We start from the raw sequence: 27,395 nt of genomic DNA on the forward strand, positions 1-27,395 counted from the left end.
TCTTTGTTCCTGTTTCCTCTTTTGTATTGCCCTCACTCCCTACTTCCTATTTGGAGTCCTCTCCCACTTTTTTCATTTCCCACTTTACATTCAATAAAGACAAACACAAGTTTTTATTTTTAAGGTTATGTTCCAATGTGAAGACATGTTCTATTATTTTAAAAATGACTTAAGGGTGGTGCTAAGTGTTTGGCGTTATCAATAGAAAAGATATCTGAATCCGTGCCATCGAGGTGATGGGTACACAGTGTTCATTGTACTCTTTATATCTAGTTTGAACATATTGACAATTTCTAGAATAATGTTTTGAAAAATAATATGATAGGTAGATAAAAAGTGTTTGAAGATGAATTTTGGATTAATTTCTATAAGCTGCAAGGCCAAAGTGACACATCCATTTATCTATATGCTTTTGTATGCATATAAAACTAGGGTCTAAAGAAATAGCTTAGCAGTCTCTAGAACTTCCTGGTCTTTCAGCAGAGGTCTCAAGTTCTGGTCCCAGCATCCACATCAGTGAACAGTAAAAAAAAAAAAAAAAATCTGTTCTCCATGTTTCTTTTTCTGTACTTCACTTGGTTCACTTGGTTAAGAGCTTTTAGTTGTAACATGATCCAAAATTTTCGTTCCTTCAGGGTCAAGTTCTTTAGGGGCCTTGTTTTTATTCTGTGGCTCTGGTTTCTCATTATATTCATTATTCAATGTGGAAACCTCCACAGGGAATTTTCTAAGTTCCAAAATGATCTTTCATGCCAAGAGTTTGTATCTGAAGCCATATTTCAGCTGAAGAGACCAGGTTCCCTCCTGTCTTTCTTGGGTGGCACAGTGACACTAAAGAAGTGAAATGGCCTCATGATTTCAGCTTCAGGGTGAAAAAGCCATTGTGTCTTTTGGCAAAACAATTCATGCTTGGAAATTGTCTCATTTCAGCAAGCATGAAGATCTGTTTGGAGAGGAAGGACACCAACATGAGGAGGAGAAAAGCCTGAGCAGGTCAAATGAGTCAAAGATGAAGTAAAAAAAAAAAAAAGTTATAATAACATGGAGTCAAGAAACTATCACAATGAGACCAATTCTTCATATATTAATTAAAACTTATAAAAAACAAGCATAATCAAGTTTTCAAAGAAGGAACTAAAATAAATGGGATAGTGGTTTTAATATTAAGGACACAGTTACTATTTTTAATCCATAAATCTAATGCCTCTGTTTTCATGCTTGGCTAGCCTAGCTTTCAAACCAAGCAATTTCCATTTTGTGGGTTTCAGCTGTGCCTCCTTGCGCTCTTCATATATGCTCTGTAAGGAAGCACAGTAGACTCATTGGTTCCCCAGAGTAAACAAACTGTGTCTTAGTTCCTTCTTGGGAAGAAAAGGTAGATATTGTATACGTATTCCCCTGGGAAAGAGTATTTGCAACATCTGGCTTAGAAAAAAAGAACCATAGGCCACAGGCTGTCAGAGCTTACTAACGTGTGTTTTTACCATGACACACCATGCCCCCGCAGCACATAACAGCAGATGTTTGGACTCAACTTTTCAGTAGTTCACTACTTCCTGAAGGCTGTTTTTTTTTCTGTTACCTTTTCTATCTTTTGTCATTGAACCACCTATTTTTTCATGGGCATGATGAAACAATATATGTTATCTGTTTACCTAGGTATGACAGCGTCCTGGAATGATAGCTCCCCAAATGCTTGTGTTCTCATTCATGGGAACTGTAAATATATACAATCATTTCTGGAACAACTCTTAACGTGTTTAGGATTAAAGATCTTAAAATAAATAAATTATGTTGGCTTACTTACTTTCTACGCATCTTTAAAAATGGGGTGAGAGACAAAGCTTGTTTTGCATGCATGGCAGCCTAGATTTGATCCCCAGTGCCTCCTAAGCAGGCTATGGTGGTGCATGTCTCCAGTCAGAATCTGGAAAATGGAGCAAAACTCTGGGTCATCCTCAGCCACATAGTGAGATTGAGGCTGGTGGGATCTAAGAAGATAGTTTAATATTGATAAATGTAAGTTGTAATTATTAGAGGATATAAAAGCTTAAATGTAGATAAGAAAGTGATTTAAGGTAAAGAAAAAATTGAACTCACCAAGATAGGATAGATAGTGGAGTACTTTTTTCGAAGTTGCCAAATACAAATGGACTGGACATTGTGAATGTAATTTTTACCCTGATAGTTCTCATAATTGTTCTTATTGTAGATAGTTTATTGTTGTTAGAGACAAAGCAATTTTTTAAACCAAAATGGGGAGATGTTGGAGTGACCCACAAATATTATATTTTTGGCCATGAAAAGTGTGTCCTTGTTATTTGTTATTTGAAACAAATAATGCTAGACTAAGAGGAAATATATATATCTTTACAAACAAGGCATTTGCCATGGGGAAGGTGACCTTCCCTAGCCTATTAGTTGAGTAAGAAATGTGGCTTTTGGCATAATAAAGAACTGATGGCCTGAGCTGGGTTAGGAAGTATGGACGTAAATAACTTCAGGGCAGAGAGAGAGGCAGAAAGAAGATGGAAGGGAGACTGAAAGAAGCAGACAGGTAGGCAGAGAATCAAGGAGAGATGGAGTGTCAGAGAAGTTGGGTGACATTAGTAGATAGTTGAGAGACTGCCCCATCAAAAGGCCAACAGCTTTAAACGATATCTCTCTGGGTTTTAATTAAGCACTAAGCAGGGCTATCTGTGATAGCCCTGAAATACACACTGAGGATGAGAGAGGGAAAAACTATATACAGAGAGAGTCTATTTGTCTAAGACAAATAAGTATAAATGAGAATATGTGGTCCTTTTTGGAGGGAGGTTAGTTTGGGATGAGAAGATACAGAACCTCACAAATAATGGGCTTGGGAATTGGGAATTGGATTTCATAGGTAATGGTATAATCAACACTTGTGGATTGAAATGTGAATTATCTGGCCAAAATTGCATGCTGCATTTGTTTCTGAGGTTTTTGTGAGTTAAGTGAAATACTCAGAGTTTGGACTAATTCAAGCTAATCTATGAGCAAAACCCTAAATTACACACACACACACACAATTATAATTATCCATGCTGTGTGTTCAAAGTCTTCACATAACTGTGATATTATTTATAGTGTAAGCAGTAGCACTTTATTTCACATGATCTGAATGATTGAAGTTGGATATTTTGGTTTGACACTATTTGATTAAGAAAGAATGCAGCGCAGTGGTAAAAAGGCAGGTGATGACAGTGACTAAGAAGTTGTTACCTGAGAGATCAAAGAATTAAAAATTATTTTTTTGGGTTATTGGATTAAACTTTAAAGCACAAGCCTGAACAAAGGCCAGACAGGTGGCGACATTTCCAGCCACCTGTGGGGAGGAACCAGCCTTACTGTGTTCTTTTCTGCCCAATAGAAATACAGTTGCTAGGAAACTGGCCCAGATCGTCCCTCTTTCCAGGACAGCCAAACAAGGAGGTCAGACTGTTAATGGTTTGGGGACCTTCCCACAGTCAATCAGTTAAAATGCAACATCCCCTTTTGTGTTTCAACCAATAGATGCTTGCCAGGCTGGAATTCCCCTGCTTTGGGCATACTGGGAGAGACTGGGATCTATAAATCACCCTCCTACCCTGAGCACCATGTGGGCCCAAGTTCAAGCTTGTAATAAAAAGATCCTCATGTGTTTTGCAATAGACTTGGCTCCTGGAGGTCTTTTGGGGGGACTCATGAATCGAGCACAACAACCAACAGGGATAGGTGTTGGCATGAGAATTCAACCCCTTGTAGGATGTGGAAAATGTATAAGATAGTCAATGGATACCTTAGTAAAGATCGCTGGGTGCTAAGCCCTTGTGATTGGATCCAAGAAGACTGAAGAACTCAGGTTACACAAATAATTACAATAAACATGATATCACATAATCACTTTTATATTACACATCATCTTCACATTGTAGCATACATATTGATCATCTATAACACAATTTTAATAATTTTGAATATGTATGTAAATATATAAAACCAGAGGCACTTCCAGTAATTCTGGCAAAAAGGGAATATCGATATAGTTTCTAAGCTAAAAAACAAACAATAAAATTATATATAATTTATCTAATTCTCTTTCTGTACAGATCCTATTTTTTACAAAACTTTTTTCAGCTTTTACCTATGCCACTTAACAAATACTTATGGTGGAATGATACTAAATATTGCTACATACATCAAGTGCAAAATATAGGTGACAAGACCAGACTGATTTCAGTTGTAAAACAATCATTTAAGTTCCAAATTTTTGTGTTGCTAAAAATGGATAAATTTGGCAAAGATACTAATTGATAAATATATTCAGGCCTAGTATGGTAAGAAAAGCATTGTTACAAACTGTCATTTACAAATGATACCTCCACCACTATTACTTTAGTTGGCAATTATTTGAAATAATGGGCACTTTTAGGAACACCAAATTAAATCAATTTCATCCCCTTCTGGGTTATAAATATTATGACACAGTATTGAATATTCAGAAGCTGCTATTTAGAGAACCACTCAATGCCTTTTTTTTTTTTTCCACAAAGAAGCAATAATGGATCAAAGCAACTGCTCAATCAAGAATCAGAATGCATTTTCTATGAGAACAAAAAACTGAAATTGACCATGTCAACCCAAACCCAAACCCACCGGATTCAGATTAAAATTTCTAACATCATTACAGAAGGACAAAGAGAATCTTTTTATTTTTTTTTTCCGTATTTTGCCTTGAGACCTCACAAAATGTGTAAAAGCAAGCACCAATTTTTATTTTGTGGTTAGCATGATAAAAACCTCCAGGAAAAAGTTCAAGGGGCTATGTGTATTCAGATATATTTATCTCCAGTGCTTTTTAGCTAACAGATCAGCCTTACTGGTCCAAAAAATATGGTATGTGTTCTACTGTAAAAATGTATGAAGTCAACTGATACTCATAAATAAAAAAGCCAAGCAAATATGTTAAAAATCTCATGCAAATATTTCATAGCACATTTAAAATTAGTGATTGGTGAATAAATATATTAAATGTCACTGAACCCTCCATTACTATGTATCATATAGCTATCTTACTACTATTCTTTAATGGCAGCAACAGTATAGTTCCAGAGTATGTGTATAAATAGCTAAAATGAAATATCTGGTATAATGAAGATTTTCTGAGTTAGAAAAATAACCAATTCAAATTTTAAAGGAGACGTGACAGTACCCCTATTCATCAGCAACTTATATATACAAAGAGGACAATTTAAAACACTTATTATTGATTTCACATTAACGTCTGAATATTTTGCTATATCAAGGGGATATAATTACTATGGAAAAGTTCTTCTCAGTGGCGGCAGCAGCTGAGAGCACTAATTGTTCACATTCAGAAAAGAGTAGAGATGCTCACCATGTTAAATGAAGCTGGGAAGGGATCATGGACCTGCAACGTCATTTCACTCCAGAGCAAACATCTAAGGTGGTTTGTGGGAAGGTTGGACAGGTGTAGGGATTGTGCATGGAGGATTTTATGTAATCTTCATTTCTGCCTTTACCTACTTGTTTGTACTACAGGTTTCATCATGGAAATGGAGTGAGAGTCACTTGGACCCTGGCATGAAAAGCAGTCCTTCTTTCTCTTCCAATAGAGGGGCACTTCTGATTACACCTTCTTTGCTGGCATTGGCGCAGGGAAGTAAAATTACTGAGAAACTACTCCTTTTCTCCTTTGAGCCATACTTTTTTCTGTTGTTAAGAAGTGAGAATTTCCTGCAATAGTTTGTTTACTTTGAAAGAAGTATGAATCATAAGATTGGAAATTTAAATTACCAAGGCCTTACAAACAGTTTTCTGTTACTTTTCTATGTAGGAATTTCATATTTTACCCTGCTGTTTGGTCAAACATTACAGATGAACACAGTAGGGTCGTTAACCCAAGGCCAACCCTCATCCGTGAAAGCCAAAATTTATAATGTTTAATTTTCTTAGTGTTGAAGAACTTGAGTTTTAAACTGTATTATAATTTAATAAATAAAATCTATGGTAATAGATCATGTGATTTTTTAACTGTATAATGATAAATTACTGAATAATGTTTTTTTGTGCATTGGAATAACTCAGACAAACTTAGATTATAATGTGGGCACCTAAATGCCTCAGTATTTTTTGTACAAATTTATTTTATGTAGCTGGGTATTTTGCCTGCATATATGTCTGTACCATGCATATGCAGTGCCCATGGAAGCCAGAAGAAGGTGTCAGATGCCCAGAACTAGAGTTAGAGGCTGGTGAGCTACCATGTAGTCACTTAAATTCTTAATGTACTTTATTCAATTTATGTACTTATTGATCCTCTTATACACCATTTGCTTCCATATCATTAGGAAAACATTAAATCCTGAAAAATTTCCCTTGCATGATAAAAGAAGAAGAAACCTTAAAAGAATGGTACTTCAAGAAAACCAATCAAATTTAAGGACTGTCAGTAACAATACACAAGGACTTAACAGTACTTTTTGTTAGTTTTCATGGTTAAAGAGCCACTTCATAATCCAAAGCAAGGAATCTAGGCTGAACATGGCCACAGTGAGCATTTGTCTATTAAAAAGGGGCTGTTTTTCCCAATGTGTCAAAACACTTTTGGGGGGAGACATACACCTAAGATGCCAACACATAATGATAAGACGTAACATTACTTTAGAGCCTTTAGCCTGGCTCAAAAGCACACAGCCTGTTTACTATGGTCTTTTCTGCATTAAAACCCTTTGAAGCAGCAGATTGGGTCCCACCAACTTCATTTTTGCATCTAAGGATACACTTAATGTATTCACACAAAGGTCAAAAGGCTTAGTCATAACATCTAATCATTGTTAGGGTAATTTACTAGCATGAATATGATACCAATCCTTAGGTAAGTCAAAAGGCAGTATTATAAAAAGTAACATTGTTTTAGCATACACAATGTAAAAGGTAGAAACATAGATTACTGATAATTATATTACTGTGTTATTATTCTCTAATCATGGTTCCCTCATATGATACATACAAATAAACACTCATCAAAAGCAAAATTTAAGTCACCTAGACCAAAGTGTATGGCTTAGTTGAATTGATGCTAAAACTTAATCCACTTCTAATTTAATTTTCAATAATTACGTGGGCATTTGTTGGAGGATGAATTGACATGATAAGGATCTAAGACCCTAAACTGATGGATTTCGCTTTATTAATTAATTAGTTAGACATTCTAAGATTAATTTAATTTTGAGATCTCTTCTGCTTGAAACAGTGAATTATTTTCCTTATCTAAAGTTTGAATACACTTGAATAGATTTTTAAATGTACCGTTATCAGCAAATTCAGTTTCCTTTCTAAATTCCTGAAAGAAATGAATGACCTAGAAAAAGAATCCTGTAGAATTTTATTGGTCGGAGGGCAAGATAAGGTAAGAAAATGACTTCAGTTTCAAAGTTTATGGTTATCTGGAGCTGAACTATTCACATGCAAATTTTTGCTACCCCCTCTCCACCACAGATCCAAAGAGTAGACAGACAGTCTTCATTTAATCTGTGCTTCGAAGGTCATAGAACTCTGTTACTGTAGCCTTCAGCCATTGAAAAGCCAGTTTAATCACTAAGGGCACAAAAATCAAGGGGAGCATCCAATGGGGTTCAGGACTATGGAGAAGGCTAACAAACCCCTTGTTATGGTTATAGTTTCCATTATGTTTCTAAGAGCTATCCTAAAGAGGACAGTAGAGGTCCCTGCTTCATGGAAGCACCAAGAGTGTGTCCCAAAGCAGAACAGACAGGACTTCTGGATTATTCATTTCCCATTGGTCAGGAATTGTTCATCGCACAAATACTCCACTTTTATAAAGAAGTCATTTCAAACTTTAGACTTTATTTACAATGATAATTTCATATTTTTATTACTTAGAAAATAATTTATACTTTTCCATCATTTAAACAAAGAGTAGGCCTGAGTCTCACACCTTTTGCACAGCTTTTACCTGCAAGAAAGTTCCCTGGGAGAGATAGGCAGAGGGCACGGGGAGACTGCAAATATTGACATATCGTAAACAGTTTGCAGGGTACTCAGTTCTTTCTCTGTGGCACTACAGGGGCAGCAATGATTAACGTTGGTTCTGCTGTAAAACCCAAACACAGCAGGGTTCAATGATGGAGGAAGGCAAATACTTTCTCAAACAAGAAGCAATTTTCTCAATGCCAGGTGATGGCACGTAGAGATGAGCACATACTGACTACTGAGCTCACGTCCTACTGAGAACAAACCAGGTCATCATAAATGAGAACAGTTTGCTTCCCCCCCTTACAGCTAATTAAATCAGCAAAAGAGTTATTTCAGCTAAGGAAATACTACTCAAAAAGGTCAACTGGGTTCGATCACCATGAAGACATTCAATTAGTATGCTGATAATACCATGGATAACATGCAGAATACACACAGGCATCTACTCCATAGAGAGCAGCTGGTTCCAATTTCTCCTACCATTGGCATGTTATGGCTATCTATAAAACTATCCTTTCCCTAAGTGCGTAGAAACCCCTTCACTGAGAGACCTGAGTTTATCGAATGGCACCTGTATGGGCTCATATAAAACTGTAGTAAATCACATCAAATACATTGGCACCACAGGAAATTAACTCTGAAGTTGGAGGTGAACACAGTAATATTGCTGTTGCCAAGAAGATGGACAACATCATTCATGGAAAATACTTATGATGTCATTTGATGATGCCCTTTCAGATTTATCAAGGGCGGATCTTTAGATTGCACACTTGGTGGGCTCCACCCTTCTCTTCAGTTTGTTGTCTTTTCGTTTGAGTAGAATGACAACGTGCTTGCTAAGAAGAAAAACTCAATCTGCCTGGATGAATTACTCAATTCAGGAACATTCTAGAATTGCTCAGTTCTAGAACAGATAGTTTCAAACTGCTTTGGTCATTATCCTGTTACTTCATTTACCTTAAAGCAAACACAACTAGGCAGTTAGCTGAGACCCCCATGATGCAACCAGCCTGGCTCCTACTTGGATTCTGCAGCTTTATTCAAACTGCCAATATATACACTTGTAATGGATATGGCAATCTGCTTACTTCATATTTAGCTTGTTTGACTATTTATGTTACAGACATGCATCCACTTGGAGATGGGAATGAGCGACTGAGTGAAGGGTACATGAAAGTGAGTGTTCTGTCTATCATTTTTATTGCAGGGGAAGGGTTCACTGCAGAAGCGTTCTTGCTTCAGAGGAGATTTACAAACAGAGATGCATGGGTACCATCAAGAAAGAAAAATGATTCAGGACCTGTGAAATGCTGAAGCCCTGGCGTTAACTCAGAAATATATGGAGACACATTCTAGCTGTTTGGGTGAGGCCCGAATCTTTCCAATCCTCTTTGCATTGTCCTGTGAACTAGAACATCTGTCTTGAAATATTTGATTCTTTATTTCATCTTTGTCTATTTGAAAAAAAACTGCTGTGAATTACCGTAAAATCATGCTTTTGAGGGGAAGGGCACAAGCCCCATGTATGGGAGGCAAAGGGATTTTTAATGTAAACAATCAAGGGTGTGAAAAGGCAGAAATCCGTGCAGAGGACTCAGAGGCTGAGATGACTAGAATTCTGTGAATACAGAACTAAACCAGGAGCTACAAGCAACAGAGCTTAGAGAGAAATACTAACAATTTGTTTAAGAAAGGTTTTTGTTTGTTTGTTTTTTGTCAAGCATGGAAAGACTTCAAATTAATTTGGTTAGCAAATGTTTATCTCTTTGCAATACCTTAATTTAACAGCAACAAGAGTATCAGATCACGAATCAAACTCAAGTAGGCAGATGGCAGGTGTCCCTCAAACTCCACAATGAACCAACACCCAGCTATGGGCTTGGAGATAGCTACATTGTATAAAAATGGTGATTAAAATATAACTATAAAATGTTTCCCTTTTCCCCTTTTTCTCTTTAAAAAAAGTTTACTATCTACAGAAACAAAAAAAAATCTTTATATTTACATCATGGTAGCTAGTCATGACATATGTAATAATATCCAATAAAATATTGAAAGTGAGTATCAACTTTTTAAATAGAGGTTTGGCTCACAGCATAAACAAGTGTAGAAAACAAAACAAAACGACCCAAATAGCTTACAATGGTCTATCCTCAAACAATAACCAATCTCCCCCATAATTTTCCTTTAAAAAAGGAGCACGAACATGGACCAGGCTGCAAAGCCATGATATGCCATCACACAGTGTATGGAAGACCACAACTTAGGATGTCAGAACAAACATTCTTCAACAGTTGCCAAGGGTCAGCTTTCCCCAGGCCAACTTCCAAACCCTAAGTTGGCATTTTGGCTTCACCCCTTGCCATAGAACCCGTGGTGAGTCTGCTGACTCTCTTCTTCACTACAGCATCTGTGGCATCACATTGAGAAGACATGGAGTATCATTGTTAAACGTGATTTCCTGGGCCTTTCCCAGCACCCTCTTAGAACTCTTACCTGATGAAGAGCTGACTCCAGCTCCTCTTGGGTGTCCATCAGTAAAGAATGCCATTCCCTTCCATGGCGATTTTATCACAGGTGAGTGACATGTATACTCACACACACCCTTATACATTCATTAGGCAGAAAGTAGACCAGAAAGCCTTAGTCTTGTGATTGTGAGGATGGTGGCAGAGCACCTCCAAGTGGCAGGTAGCAGTGTAACCAATCATGTGGCCCATGCAGGCCCTCCCTCTGCAAAAGAACCTTCTTAGAAACTAAAAGGAGGGGGGCTGCCATTCAAAGACACTCCAGAAAGGATGTCCTTCTGTATGTTCACAAGGACTTCATCACCTGCTACAGCTATTCTATGAACAACTAAAATCACAAACATCTCCTTTTCCACATGCACACACATGTACAATAACCCCCCCCCCTCACTCACACACACACACACTCACACACACAGTTGGCAGGATGCTTTAGAATTCCAACAATGCTCTGGAATGTTCATCCCTCAGTAGGGAGAACAAGAGCTGTTCTGTCTGGGGCCTACATTTGTTTCCTCGCTAAGCTGCACATTTCCTCATGAGTTCTTGTCCTTTACGATTTCTTATATCACAGTGACCTCTGTGTATCTAATGCGACTGTTCCTACCTTGTGGAGTCAGGCGTCCTAGCTCTCAGTGTGCATGTGTGTACACGTGAATATAAGTCTTACATGAGCCTATGTGGGAATTCATACACACACATATATTTCTTTCTTATAAAACAGTCTTTAGACGCTGGTGTCACAAAGTGAAAGCTTTGAGTAGAGTCTTCAGCGCTGTCCTTCACTGTAAAAACAAACACACAAAATGTGAAGAATTCCCCAAACGCTTTAGCCATTTGCCCATCTTCTGGTATTCTACAGTGATGTGTCTAAGTGTTGTGCTGGCTTGGAAAGTGTCTGGGACAAGTCATTCTATCTGCAAACACAGCATGTCTGCCCATGGTCACAGGTCTGGTTGTGGAGCCAGGGTCTCCTCTGCTCTTAGCTTCCCCTTCTCTTCCTCTTCCTCTTCGATAGCCTGGATCTGCTCTGAAGAATGCTGCAGAGGGGCCTGGTCCAGGGACTGGTTCTCTGTGCCTGCTAAACACTGTTCCTCTTCAATCACTTTCTTCCACATCATGTGGTTCTGTAGAAGGTGCTGAGTTATTTGGCAGTAGATTTTCCTCCTTTTGAAAGTTTTCTTTTCTGCAAAACAGCAATCATCAGATTGAACTATTTGTGAGCTACCTATATGAAGGTTATTGCTTTTCATATTATAAATAGAAATTAAATATGAAAGAGATAGCTGTATGTCCGTCTTTCTGTTTACCTGTCTCAGTTGTTTTACATGTGCTATAGTGTGGTTTTCTAGAATGGGAAAGGAACATGACAATAAACTATTACTGGGAGATAAATGTGAATAATAGTTCATATTTTGTAATGTCCATGCCAGGTTCTGCTTATATTTTTTGTTGAGACTATTTAGGGTGTGTATGTAGTATAAGTGTATCTGTATATGTGGAAGTGCATGCATGGCAGTCAGAAGTTTGCATCACAAGCTTGTCAGAGTCTAGAGCGTTAAATCTTACACCACTGAACCCCGAAACACAAGCCTTTCTTGATCACTTTCCACCTTTGTCTTTGAGATAGCATCCCCCACCGAACCTGGAGCTTGCCAGTGCCCATGGGATGTGCCAGCTGTGTTAAATCTCTTTAACTCCATACATCTGTATGGAAGGGCTAGTGAGTCTTTAGTAGTCAGTAACATAAATACAGAGTTAAAAGAAATAGTTTAAATTATTTTTTATGCTAGTCATCATTTGTTCATGAGATGAATTCATCAATCAAACTGATACTGAACAATTGGCGAGCACTTATATGTTTTCTATACACTTTAAACAAAGATTGATTAGGCTCAGAGTTTGCTTTCAAGGCACTTGCATTCTGTGTACAAGCACACCTAGGTAGGAGACAGAACCTTAGTGAGTGTGCTGTTTAAAACAAAGATGCACTTGCGACAGCTTCACACTTATTGTTTGTAATGATTAGTATTAAATGTCAACTTGACAGAAATTTGAATCCCCTGGGAGATGGACCTTTGGATATATCTGCAGGGGGTGGAGGGTTGAGAAGTGCCACCATAGGTGGCACTATTCCCTAGGTCAGGATCTTGGAAGGCATATGAGAAGAGAAAGTGAGCTGAGCACTAGCAGGTAAGCACTGACTCATTGTGTTCTGATTCTGACTATGGAAGCAATGTGGCCAGCTTCCTATAAATCTTGGCACTGTGACTTTCCCATGATGATGAACTCTAACCTGGAACTGTGAGATAAAATAAACTGTTTATTTCAGGTTATTTTTGCCAGGGTATTTTATAACAGCAATGAGAAAGTAACCAAGACACTGCTGCTCTTTGCTTGACTGCATTTTAAACAGGGGACCCACCCTACTCCCACCTCCAGATCCGGATCTCCCGCCTCTTAGAACTTTTGTTTTAGAAAGCTCCTGATTGGTAATTAATTCTCTGATCCTTTGCAACATATCTAAGTCTTCCAACCTGGGGACCATCCCTTTGCAAGGTGATCTTAGCGAAACACAGTACCGACATTGTGGTGTGACCATAAATGCAATGTACACATCAGATCTCTAGTTTTGTCTTCCTAAAATATTGTTAGAATTTAATGTTAAATGCCCTACCAAGGCAGAATTTAAACAAGAATGAAGGTATGTGTGTGAAGAGATGAGTAAGAGATAGGAGGGGAAGGGAAAGATGAAAGTTAAGAAAAGCAAAGGGTAGAAGAACACGATGTAAGGAAGGAAGGGGGAGAGTGTTACCCATTCTTGGCTGGATGGGTAGGATTTTCTGTTCTCAAACCCCAGAGACTATAAAATGCTAAGCTTCACACTTACATCCAGATCTTTTCTATATGGGTGTTCTGGGATCAGCCTTATGCAGAGAGCATTTCTGTGCTAGGCCAACACAACCCTACTTTGGCTCTTACTTATTGATTTATTTCTTGGTTTGTTTAAGATGGGTGGCTGAGCCTGGCTTGCTGCCAGAGCACAGGCTCTGACCCCCAACAACCCTGCCAACAAGATACTCCCTCAAAAAAAAAAATCACTTAAATTTGTGATGGCTAATATCGTTAACTCAATTGGACCTAGAGTCAGCTGACAGGCAAACCTCTGGGTATGTCAGTGAGGGCTTTTTCCAGATCAGGTTAATTGAGGTGGGAAGATTCCCCTAAATGTGGATGGTACCATCCTGTGGGCACTGGTTATAGGCTGAATGAAATGAAGAAGACTAGCAGAGCACCAGCATTCACAGGGCTCTGATGCCATGTCACCTACCTCTCCAAGCTCTTCTGGCATGCTTACTCCACCATGAAGGAATGGAATCTTTTTCAGTTGTGAGCTGAAGTAAACCCTATCTCCTTAAGATGATTTTGTTAAGCACTTTTTCAGGTCATCAAGAAAAGTAACAAAACATTCTACCCTAGTGAAGAAAGTACATGAGTACACTTTATTTTTAATAGTAAATTAAAATTATTTTCCTTACAAAGCCATCCTTTCTAGTTTTGTTGAGGTTCAGCATGAACTTCAATGTAATGAATGCAAATGATTTATTTTTATCTATATGCACGTATGTAAACCCACTTGAGAGCATGTGCACTTGCCTTGTGGGTGATGGGAACTGAATCCAGGTCCTTTGCAAGAACCACACAGGGTCCTAAGTGCTGAGCCATTCCTCCAACCCCGAATATACTTTTTACCCAAATGTTTTGAACCACAGGGCTGACAGGTTAGAAATAGAGTGATAAACTCTCTACTGCCCACAGTGTGCACATTCGCAGGGAAGGCTCCATTCCAACCCCCACTCTCTTGTTTTCCTTTTGGGGAAGGCCCCTGGAGAGCAGCTGTTCTCTTAGAAGGCTGTTAAACATTAGCAATAAACCTCTCTGGAATTATGCTGAACCAAGTGACGTAGAAGAAAGTTTGTACCAAATAAATTTGCGTAGATTAGAATCTGCAGGTGGTCTGAAGCTGGCCTGCTAGGAGCCAAGTTATTCAGCACTGGGACCTTTTGAAAAGAGAACAAAGCGCCTATCCTTACTGGATTCTAAACACAGCTTAGTCCTTCATTAGAAACCTCTTAGCTCACCCCAGGAACCTTTCAGATTTAATTATGAGGTAGGATAAAAGCCCCCCTCTCCTGGACATCACACTGCAGCACTTTATTCTGTTTCCTGGGAGACCTCCAAGTTTTATGAACTGTAGAACTCACTCACCAGTGGCTATTTAATATTTTTCCCCCTGAAATCTAAGAACAGGCTAAATCAAAGCAAACGCCCCAGCCAATATGAGTTCTGAAATGAAAATTACGAAGAGCTCAAGAGCAATGGAGTTAAAAATGAAGAAACTTGCACACGTTCCATCTCAGGCTCTTACAGCCTTGCCACGTTGCTTACAGTTAATCTTATTTTCTTCTTTATTAAAATGAGGAGGTGCCTAACTAATTCTATTCCACGGCTAGCGCTTAGATCTGCTAGTATCCCTTCACCTTTACGATTTTGGGTAAAGCACAAAGGTGCTTCAAGATTCTAATTTTCGGGAGCAAGAGAGACAGGCCAGTGGGTAAAATGCTTGCTGCATTAATCACAAGGACCCTTGCTTACTCTCCAGCGTTCACGTAAAAAGCTGGTCATGTTGGCATGCATCCTGTACAATGCCGCTGTAATGACAGAGTTGAGGAGGTGGAGGCAGGTGGATTCCTGGAGTTCACTGGCTACCCAGACTAGCCAAATAAATGAGCTTCAAGTTCACAGAGAAAACCCTACCTCAAAAAATTATAAGGCGACATTAAGCCCTGGCCTCCACATGCACCTGCACCTTCACGCAAACACACACACGTTCCCACACATGTGCCTACACGTGTGCACATATGAACATGCACACAAACAGATCCTGCAGCTGGAGCTACACTCTCTGAGTGCTCTGGCAGAGCTGTTAGATTTCATGTCAGGGGCTAGATAAGCGCTGAAAGCCACATGACACTGAATCCAGAGGATTCTCAGGGATGCTTCACTAGACTTGACTGAAACAGAAAGACCAAGGGAACAACACATCAGTGTAGAGGCCAGCATGCTAGTCCAGTGTTTGGATGAACATTGCCTATGAAAGCTTAGATGAACAGGCTGAGCCTGCTGAATAATGGTGCTGGCACAAACCCTTCAATTCCCCCATGCCTGGGTATGCACATTACTCATGTTTTTGAGTTTAAGTGGCACTCCATCAAGACTCTATGGAACAGCACTTCCAGAGGCTCAGCTGACACACCCCTTGAACTGTCGCTCCATAAGCACAGCAGCAGCTGTCTGCTTGAAATGAAAACAAAGTAAAAGAAGAAACTAAAAGATGAATACATAACTCTTGAATCTCAAATCTCAGGTTCTAGCTCTGAATTCCAAAATCAATTTCCTTCTATACACATCAGAGAAATATATTGACAAGAGAGTATTAGAGAAAGCCCAAAATTTCCTTTTTCCTGATGCAGTTCACTAATAGATTGGGGATGGGGCTCAGTGCTTGCTGTGAGAGGGAGAGGGTTTGAGTTTGGATCCTGTCATCCACTTGCAGATGATGTTGTATCAGAGCATCATAATCTCAGTGCTCCTATAGAGAAGAGGAGGTAGAGACAGGAGAAGCCATGGAAGCTCAACAGCCAGCTAGCCTGGTTCAGGTAGCAATAAAGAACAAGAGACACTGAGGTAAACAAAGTGGAAGGTGAGGAACAACACTAGATTTGATTGCCTGACTTCCACCTGCATGCCTGCAGACACAGACAGACAGACAGACACCTCCCCCCACACACAGAGAAAAAGAAAGAAAGAGAGAGTGAGCAAGAAAGGCTAACAGGTAGGACAGAAGATGAAAGATATCGGCCCAAAGCCAGTGTCCCAGGGTTCTGTCAAGTAAGTATAGAGCTGACAATCAGTTCTTTTAATTCTGCTGGTGATGCTGAAAATCAGGGTATATCTACCTATACATAAATCTGTATAATCTCAGTGTCCAAGTGGGTTTCATAGTAATGTGAACAGAGACTGCCTCTGACATGAACTGATTGGCCTGCTCTTTGATCACTTCCCCCTGAGGGGGGAGCAGCCTTACCAGGCCACAGAGGAAGACAGTGCAGCCAGTCTTGATGAGAACTGATAGACTAGGATCAGAAGGAAGGAAAAGAAGACCTCCCCTATCAGTGGACTTTGGGAGGGGCATGTGTGGAAAAGGGGGAGGAAGGGAGGGATTGGGAGGGGGGTGCTACAGGGGGAATACAAAATGAATAAAGTATAATTAATAAAAAAATTAAAAATAAAATATTTTTAAAAATCTGTATAATCTAAATGATGATCATCTCTATCATCCATATCATCTATACATACATACACACATATCTTTATCTATATATATTGATAGATGATAGATAGATAAGAAAGATAGACAGACAGACTGATAGACATACAGAAAGAATGGACTACACCAGTGTAGAGAACCTTCTTACTTCATGGTAGACATGAACCAAATCTTGCATTTTCCGGTGATCAAAATAGAGAAAAAAATGCCAGGTGTATCTTTTCATGGTAAAGCTAACCAGAGCTTTAAAAGTAAAGCTTTCATGGTAAAGCTTAACTTTGAAAATATTAAGCTTTTGCTTTGGCTGTCTGTTCAAGTGAATAGGAAACACACTATGTTCACATGATCACAGAAACACAGTACCTAATGTTGTGGGTTTTACCAATTATGTTACTAGCCACCGTGTTGTAAGAGATAGAAGGGAGCATATCTATAGGCATGACAGAGTTGTGTTTTGTAGTCACTTGAGGCTGGATTACTGGTTGTCTGATAGACACAAAGCCAGTTACCAGGCGTGAAGGTGCACTGCTGAGTTTTCATTGTTAACTTGCTTGTAACTCAGGCTCACCTGAGAAGAAAGAGCTGAGGAACTGTAGCTCAAGTTGGCCTGTGGGCAAGTCTGTGAAGGACGGGCCTCAACTTTACCTGAAGTGGGAAGACACGTCCTGAATGTGGACCGCTCCATTTCACGGACCAGCCCTGAACTGTAGGAGGGTGAGGGGAGCTAGCTGAGCATAAGCACCGTGGAGAGCGAGCAAGCAAGCATCCAAGTGCTTATCTGGGCTCTTGACTGGATATAACATGACCACCTGCTTCAAGCGCCTGCCATTGTGACTCAGCAAGGGGCTGTACCCTGGAATTGTGAGCTAAGTGGCTTCTTGCCAGCATATTTGTTACAGATACAGAAATGAAATTGTGACAGATGGAATCTCACTGTCACAGCACTGAAACTGCCCTACAGAAGTGAGCCAGCTGTCATTTAGATAGGTTCAACAGTCAAAATAACACCCCGATCTCTACCCCAACCCCCCAAAACATTCTCCCAAGCAACTTTGCTAAAACGTTAGTTGAGTTCATTAACTGCTCAGCTCACAGACACCTTTGATTCTCAGCTTAGTGGAAAGGCCACGTTCCTAGTGTGACCACAGAGCCTATTTTCTGCCCTACCATCTGGCTCCCCATGGCTTCTTCCTTGCCTCCTTCCCTTATCTTCTGCTTCACCCACCCTGACTCCCTGACTCAAGACCCACTGCAGGAACTCGGAGCTACCGCTTCCTCCTTTTCTCAAAATCAGTTTCCATATAGATTTCCATGGAACACTCCCTCACTTTCTTACAGATCTTTTAAAACATTAATTTTTCCCTTTTCCTTAACTTATTTAAAAACTCCGCAATATTTATATCTCCTCAAGAAGTAAGAAAAACTAACAAAGAACAAACCAAATATATGGTATCCATCAGTACCCAGAATATTATGGATACACTGGTTTGTCTTGCTAAGTATCTGCTGATCTACTAGAAAGAAATTCCAGGAACAGAGGATGTGTGCATTGAGCAGTTGTTAAGTAAACATCTAAACTTTTATCTCTTAACATCCCTACCTCGGCCATGAAAAAAGCCAGCAATTTGTCCATATGGTAACCCAGATTCTACAACATTAAAAAATTCCGAAGTTAATTATCAACTCTATTCCATGGTGAGAACATCTCTTTATATGATGTCTGATTGTCATAAATTCCATCTTCTGCTGTCACCACTATCCTTTGGGAGAAGTCAGCTATTTACTGCCCAACCCAGCAAAGGATAGTTGGACTTAAAATATGTGATTTATGAGAAGCATAAAATTCCTCTGAATCTGAGGCAGGAAACCACCCTTGGGAGATCTCATCAGAACTGGGTTTTATGGCTTACTGGGAGCTGTATTATTTTCACAGGTTTCTTCCTCGTTTGGTGTTTCAGCTTCTTCCTCCTCTTCTTCCGGATCATCAGTATCTGCTGAGTCATCACTGTCATCCACCCATCTTCCTGGCATGAGACCCGCAGAGTCATAGGAGTGGCAAAGGGGCCCCACGATGTGCGAGATGAAAGACTCCTGAAGGTTGGCCAGCTGTGGGGCAGAACGGTCCATAAAGGGGCTTATGGGCAAACCGAGGCTGGCTTCTTCATCGCCCTAGACATGGGGATTCACAAAAGGCAAAGGACAGAGGAGTATAAACATAACACAAGCCAACATTCACCTGGCATCTAATGTGTGGATACGTACAACATAGCCCAGACAGTCACATAAAAAGTCCTTGATGTCACCACTCAGAGACACGGCCCGATGGCTAAGATGCCCAGAGAGGCCTTTGTTCCTGGGGTTTGTTAATGGTGCAGTTTTTGGTTCATTTTCAAGGGGCCGTGTAATAGAATTACAGATGTATACCATGTTAGTGGTGCTGGGGTTTGAATCGATGCATCCTGCACATCCGACAAGCATGCCACCAGCTGAACCATGACCCTATGCTGCTTGAATTTTGCCTTGACTGCTTGGAAGCATAAACCATCTTCTTGCTCAAGTCAGGTTGCTATACTATCCCAGAATTTGTTTGATTTGTATCTTCCATGATTCCATGGTTTTTAATATTTTTATTTATTATAAGTTTTGCTCTCTAACTGCCAAATATTTACAAGAATAAAAGTAACAGATCATAATTGCCTAGAAAACTTGAGGGAATTTATAAAATTATAATTCAGGGTATGTGAATTTTCCTTATCTTTCGTATTTTTCTGCATCGATTGATGTCATTACTAGAAAAGGTAATTTACTATTTTTAAAAGCATAAATGTTTTATTTTGCCTATGAATATTGACTACATAAACCTTAAAAATTTGTTCCAATCCCTATTTAAGTGCTATTAATTAAAAGTGCCTCAACCTGATTGAGAACCTTTAATACTAACATTTTTTATTTTTTGCCATTGGCCTGATCTCTGTCCCCAGTAATGTGAACAGACTTGTCAAGTCACACTCTGGCCCCTTTCTTCTATGCTCTGTCCTCACACTGCAGGCCCAGCAGGTCCTGCCTCAGCTTCCCTGTGCTGGGATTCCAAGCCCGTGCCATCATGCTGCCTTACCCCTGTGCTGAAGGACACTGAAGAATGATCTAACATTTCTTTTGCATCAGCCCTGTCTTAAATACTTGAGAGGGTCTCCCTGCTCAAACTTCACAGCAATGTTCTGATAAAGCTATTTTTAAAGTTTTACATAATGGCTTTTAACATCTGACCATAGTCGACCTATCATGTATATCTGCCCCCAGGGTGATTTGCGCGCGCGCGCGCGCGCACACACACACACACACACACACACACACACACACACACACACACCTTTTTCATGCACTGCTGCTGTTTAGCTCTAGACAATTAGTATGCTTCCATATACACATCTAAATCTGTGTTTATTACAATAAACAAACCTGGAGAAGCTTAGCATTTCAAGGGTGTTAATGACATCTCACTAGACCGCCCTGTTATAATAACATCACTCTCCAAAATGCCTACAAATAATTTTACCTCAGTGGTCAACAGTTTAGTTCATTTTTACACATGTCAGTTTAAAATTCCTTCTGAAAATGCCCAGTGTCTATTTGGTACAATCATGAATATAAGGCGGAGTGATCATGCTGTTATGGCTTGAGTGAAGCTTTTCATGAACGCGCACACTGCAAAGACACGCAGCTGGTGACAGATGACGCAGCTCTGCAAGTTACCTGCTCATAAAACTCACTGGCGATGCCCTCAGTCCAGCGCAGGTGAAGTTCTTTACATTTAGCGGGCCCGTTTATGTCAGCCAACTTTATACACATTTGACATACCAGGAGGCGATCATTTTCATTGGTCCAATCGATCCCAACACTGTCATTTACCTGTTTGGGTGAGAAAATGAACATTTTCTGTCTCCATGTCTCACTTGAACATGAGAAATGACAACAGAATTTCATTGTCTTCTTACTGTGTTGGGGTGAGAACATAAAACATCAGGACTTTGGATACTGGATCTAATATCAGCTTGCATTAAAAAAGAAAAGTCATGCAGCTCATTAAAAATTAGTCAGTGATGAAGTACTTATTACTTACCGAATTTACAAGAAATCTTGTTTAAAGTTTGTACATAGTATCAATTTCCATCACAATAATAAAACTACAGTAAGAAGTTTTCTTTTGTATGGCTATGCATACATATGCTTACATATGTATGTGTGTAGGCGTGCATGTGTGGGCGTGGCCAGTGAGACTCTGGAGCCTCCTGCGTCTGCCTCCTCAGTGCTGTGCCACTCATATATATGGGCACTACCGTGCTCAGCTTTTTGTTTGTAGTTTTTAAGTGTGGGTCCTCAGGGTCGTACTTAGGTCTTCCTGTTGACAAAGCAAATATTCTACTGCCTGAGGCTTCTCCCAGAACCAAATAAGAAGCTCTCACGGGTGAATACTTGGGCTTTTATGTTTGACCCAGGAAATTCTGCTTCAAGTTTTCTTTCATCTCTATTGCTGTCAGTTAACTTATCTCATTCACCGTAGAAACGATTATAAGTTAAATGAAACAAAATAACAATGATAGCTAATATATATATATTTTTTAAATTCTTCTGTAGAACAAAGTCTGACATATATGGCCAAGACCTCGACTTTTTAGGCATCTGGCCTCAGAGTAATGCTTATATGAGAGCATGTGGATAAATATTTCAATCATGTCCTTCTCAGAGAAAACTCACAGAAATTTACTTTTGGTCAGTGTTTTGATTCTAGCACACCTTTTAATGAAGCCACAAAATGAATACCGGTAAGGATCAAGTTACCTTGGCGTTAAATTTGGCTACAAAGTCAAAGTGTTTCTTCAGGTCAGTAGCCAAAATTGCTTCAATGACTAGAAACCGGAAGTGCTTAAATTCCACATGGTCCAGATTAACTAAGAAGTTATACTCTGGGCGGGACATGAAGAGACTCCACGCTGCAGCTGCATGATGGTTCTCCAGAACTGAACGGTCATTATACAGCACCGCCTAGGGAGGAAGCAGGGGGAGACAGGACACAACTTTTCAGTTAAAAAGAAATCACAAAAGCTTATAAGAATATGGAATGTCTTAAATTACATATTGTTATCACTATTAAAAAATAACTGCAGTGCCTTGTGTACTGATGCTTATTTTTGGGTAATTTTATTTTCTGGCCTATAAGTTTATCCTCTTAAATTTTTTTTGCCAATTATAATGTGTATTTTGTGACATATAAATTCTGTATTATATATTTATATTATATGTAATATATGTATATAATTTTGTAAAGAAAATTTTTATTTGTGGAAACTTTGTTAGATCAAAATAAGTCTCCCCAAAGCATAAGATAGATGGTAAATTCCTACCAAGGAAAATACATAAACTAAGAATAAATGGAAATATTTTCAAAGAATAAGTTTCAAATACAAAAAGTTTTCTTATACTCTTAAAAGATGAAAGAAAACATGATTCTCCAGTCTTTTCAGAAAGGGACGTGTGTTCCAGTTGTCTTTGCGTTGCTGAGAACAGTCGCTGCTAGTCATTTGGTTCAATTCTCTTCTAAGAAGGCAACTGAGAAAAGACGTTTCTACGTAATGAGGGCGGACATCTACCATGAGTGTCTTGGCACAAACCGTGACATCTTTGGAAATTAACAAGACCTCTTAGAATTTTACCTGAGGACTAAGTACAGCTTGGTTTCTACAGACCTTGTGCCTCTTATAAGTTGTATTTATAAAGGTAATTTTATTCTAAAGTGTATGCTAAATTATTATCTCCTCATGAACATCTGACCCTTTACCTGAGGGGCCCCAGTGGCCACCAGAAAAGCGTTTGTCCTCCCTGGGTGGTCATAGTCGTGCATGGCTGCAGCCACATACAAAGCCATCAACTCTAGGGCTGGGATGTTCCCGGACAGACACCCGTACTTGTCATCTGGCACATGATACATCTTTGAAAACACATAACCCATGTGTCCGTGAGTGAACCCACTGTCAGAATCTGAGGAGAGAAAGGGAAAGTGATGGTCAGTCCTAAAAACTGTAAACCTGGAATTCCCTGATTGCTTTGAAAGCAGATAAAACACACAGTCGGAGTTTCTGGCTTTTGCAAGGGCACAGGTAGAGTTCATACACACCTGAATCACTTGCTGATCCGTGCTCACTAATCACACTCGGGAGGCCAGGAATCGGCTGCGTTGTGAGATACCACACAGCATGTAAGACATCAGTGGCATGGATTCTGTTATGATCTGCAACAACGCAAAGGGGCAGGCACACATCAGCTGGTGAACTCTGGGGTCCAAGGAGGAAGAGTGCCATCTACTGGATAAACACTTCCATCCTCACACTTCAGCACCTCAGGGAAGGCCTGGCAGATTTCCTAGGACACGCACTTTTGGGAAGACATTCCACCAACTCCATCATTTCCATGTTAACAAGAAATCACACCCACAGCATTTATTGTGCAGGTAGATATCCAAAGTGGAAACGCCAGTGTCTGGTTCTTCCAGAAGCCTACATACAAAGGGAACTCACTGTGTAGTGTCTACATTTCTGTTTCTTTGCTTCTGAACAAGGAAAACTATGCAAAGAAGCCGAAAGAAAGAAAAAAGTTGTGGTAGAACTAACTTAGAACAAAGACCCAAATGTCACTTCTGAGGAATGACATTTTCTTCCTCCTTCACCAGCAAAGATGCCCTGCTAAAGGAATCAGTGACACAACCGAACACTTCCTACCCTCCTTTACCGTGAGGAACCAGCAGGTCTCCATCAACCGCACTCCTCATCAAGCAATCATTTATACATGTGCATGTGTACACATATATGTTTACGTATCGCACACATATACACATGTATCAGCTGCTGCCTCATGAGTTTCTCCCTTAACCCTTTCCTTTCTATAGCTGCTTCTGGATGAACTCAGATCAACACAGAACGACAGTTAAATTTCATGCCCCCTTTGCCCTGAATGGTGCGGCCGGTGGGACTCTGAGTAAAGACGTAGTCACTAGGATGTGAGCAGTGTCTCAGGACACAGTTCATCAATTCCATTTTTCTCCTTCCTTCCACAGCTTTTTAATATTAATTGTGGATTCTTTTACAGGAAGTCTTCAGATATGATTCTTGAGGAAAGTAAGCACTAAAAATGGTTTGAGCCGTGAGTGTCTGTATTTTAGTTAAAGCTGTGGTGAGCAAAGTGTTTACTAGCTTACACACATTAGTCTAAGTGTCTAACTTCAACACACAGGAGACAACATTGTTTCAAAACATTACCCAAAAGCTAAAGCTTTCCTAGTAGATGCAAATAAATTCTTCTATGTAAGTGAAAGGGATCTTGAATGGTATCAACAGGTACATTTATTTATTTATTATTTATATTTATTTATTTTAATATTATTTTGTATGTGTGTGTGAGTCTGTGAGTGTGTGTCTATAAAAGCATACATACAAGCACACTGCAGGTCAGAAGACAACTGTGGGAGTCAGCTTTCTCCTTCTACCATGTGAGTTTGTGGGATCAAATTTAGGTCTTCAGCTCTCACCCGCTGAGCCAGCTTGCTTGCCCTATACACATCATTATTATAATAAATTATTTTCACATGGGTGAACTATTCAAGAGTTTACAAAAATAAATTAGTCACTAATCTAAAAATAGGAAATCAGAATCTAAGAGTCTGGAAGCTTCTTTGTATACTTGAATACTGGCCTAGCCCTCGCCGCATTGTCTCACACGACACTACAGACAGCACCCTGTTCTAGGTCACGGCAAAGTGGCATGGCCACATGTCACGCAGTGTAGCTTCCAGGTGAATTCAATAAAACCTGCTGATTGAAAACTAAAATGCACTTGGAAATAAAACAATAATTGGGAAATCCTGTCTGGAGCATAACTGTTCTTTAGTTTTCCTGTGGCTAGCTTTCTGAATGTGTTTATTTATGTAACTCCTTAACCCTTGTGAGAGCATTAACATTTATGTCACTTGCTGGCATCCGACCAGGCTGGGCCCTGGGAAAGTTACATTAAAGGAAGCTAGGCTTATTGCCAGATTCCACCCCCCAACAACCCCTTTCCCCTTTTCATTTCCCTCTTCCAACTTCCATGGCCTCAGTGGCCAGACTTTCCCAAAGGACCCAGGATCATTAAGCTTCTCTTCCCCCAAGCCAATTGGTCTATTTTCCCTATGCTTTTTCCGTGTTTCTCAGCACATGTCTGTGGCAGGCGGCATTCTTCGTTCTCCTTTTCTGCCACACTATATGCTTTGCATTTTTATGTGAATATTTTAAAATCATCATGTTATCTATCTAAGCTTGCACATCCATCCTTTTTAGAGATATTTGCCAATTATTTGTGTCCAAGTATAAGCATTTTTTAAAAATTTAACTTAAACCTTTTTGTTGTTTTGGTTTTATTTCTGCTTTTTAAACAGAGTCTCTCTCTCTCTCTCTCTCTCTCTCTAGTTCAAACTTGTTTTAAATTCATTATGTGGCCGAGGATGACCTCGAATTTCTAATTCTCCTGCCTCAGCAGGAGAAATTATAGACATGTGTCACCATGCATTGTTTATGCAGTTCTGGGAATTGAACCCTGGACTTGTTAGGAAAGTTCTCTACTAACTATGTTACACCCCTAGAACCTCATTTCAAGTCTTGATAACTACACAAGACATGAGCTTTTGAAGTTCAATATGCCTAAAAGCAAACTTCAAAGGGAAATCAGGTTTTCAATGGCAGGTGTCCAATATTAGTGCATGTGCTGTCAAAGCCAACACACATAGCACATTCCTAAGATGCATTCAAATTAATAGATTGAATAGGATTGGCTTTTCATCTACGTATTTATACCTTTGAAGCGTCATATGGATTCTACACACTTCTACACCTCCTGTACTTGGGTCTTTGGGGATTTTCTTCAGCTCCATACATTCTCCAGTACTGTATAATAATCACGCTTACATGTGGTGATTGAGTGGATCTGATGTGAACATTTAGCCTCTCCTTTTATTATGACTTCAGTATTATACTTTTCTCAATAATCCAAACTGGAATCCTTGGCTGTGCCCTCATCTTGAGATTTCACATGTACCTGATTATTTGAAACCCTCCCTTTGCTTTTCTTGAGCATTCTTCTCTATACTACTAACTAAACAACCATCTTCCAGCCCGTCTAAACACTAGCCAGATTTATCTTATCTTGAGAAAATATCAATTGTCCTTGTTTTAGTTGTTGAACTGATCAGAAACCATGAGAAAAGTTTAAATTCACTCAACAAAAAACAGGTGATTATTTAATGAGAATAAATTTAAATTTTAATCTTATTTCAAACAACTATGAAAGATATGCAAGGCCCATATTCAACCCTTTTAAAAGTTATAGTCCTATTTGATCCTGGCACCAACTGAAGGAGATATCTTGACCCTATTTTCTGGAAAAAGAAATTAGGTTAGGGAAAGTGAGGGAGGCTCCAGGGTCTCAGGTGCTGTGTGATGAAGAAGACAGGCTTCCAGCAGTAGCCATCCCTACCGTGAGGTCACACAGAATCCCCACAATGTGCAACTCTCTGTCTGCTGCTGATGACTGCCAATGAGGGACCTCCCACATCTCTGCAGTTCTGACAGGCACGCACTGGATTATCTTGCTTATACTCACAAGGAATGTCCCTGTATCCGATCTCCAAAGCATGGAAGTAATTCATAAATTCCCTAACTGGGATTTTAAAGGCTTCAAAGAGGCCCATGTCTTCAAACAGTCTGTACGACACCTGTGAAGGGGAAAGGCAAGGCCTTGTAAGACATAGTGTGAGTGTGAGTCCATCTACCACACGGATGTGCTTCCAGCAGAAAGACTTCTACTGATAAAAAGAAACACACTGAAGAGCTCTGTGTTCTGAGCCCCTGGTGCTCCTTACCATAGGGACTATATCATCTATATTTAAGATAAATATTGTACACAAATCCCACAGACATCCAAGAAAACCCTAAGCATACACTAGGAATATTGCACTGAGGTATTAAATTGAATGACTACTGAAGACTAGAAGATAATACAAATACTAAGCCAGGCATGGCATCCACTACTTACGATCTCAATAGTTGGAAGGATATGGCAGGGAGCTTGACATGGCTTTTGAGTCCAGACTAGATACAGAGTTCTTCCACTGTTTTCATCATTATTGTTTTGGCCAATATTTGAGTTATTTTATATAAATACCAAGGGATTTAGCAATGCATGCTGATTCGATTCCACAATAATTACAGTAACGATGGTAGTAGTGAGATCCTTGCCCTAGTCAACTGTCACATAATTATTACAGATACTTCTCAGAGTACCTTTGAGATTGGTACTGTGAGTTCCCGATCTCTGATATCAGAGGATGCTGAGCACAGAGAAGTTGAACAACTTGTGGAAGATCACACAGT

At 39.6% G+C, this 27,395-nt stretch overlaps 1 protein-coding gene across 1 annotated transcript in view; it reads right to left on the minus strand.

The window, feature by feature from the left end:
- Nucleotides 1-3,908: 3,908 nt before the first annotated feature.
- The window catches only part of Pde3a (phosphodiesterase 3A), a 27,498-nt gene continuing 4,011 nt past the window's right edge, over nucleotides 3,909-27,395 (minus strand). Inside the window, exons 2-8 of the mRNA XM_055611143.1 lie at nucleotides 26,626-26,737; nucleotides 23,114-23,227; nucleotides 22,778-22,977; nucleotides 21,781-21,984; nucleotides 20,695-20,850; nucleotides 18,852-19,110; nucleotides 3,909-11,736 (exon numbers count right to left, since the gene is read on the minus strand). Coding sequence (XP_055467118.1) covers nucleotides 11,495-11,736; nucleotides 18,852-19,110; nucleotides 20,695-20,850; nucleotides 21,781-21,984; nucleotides 22,778-22,977; nucleotides 23,114-23,227; nucleotides 26,626-26,737 — 1,287 coding nt within the window. The 3' untranslated portion in view covers nucleotides 3,909-11,494. The remainder of the gene's footprint in view (nucleotides 11,737-18,851; nucleotides 19,111-20,694; nucleotides 20,851-21,780; nucleotides 21,985-22,777; nucleotides 22,978-23,113; nucleotides 23,228-26,625; nucleotides 26,738-27,395) is intronic.

This window comes from Psammomys obesus, unplaced genomic scaffold (genome assembly GCF_907164565.1).
Source record: "Psammomys obesus unplaced genomic scaffold, mPsaObe1.curated_primary_1811, whole genome shotgun sequence".
Lineage (NCBI taxonomy): Eukaryota > Metazoa > Chordata > Mammalia > Rodentia > Muridae > Psammomys > Psammomys obesus.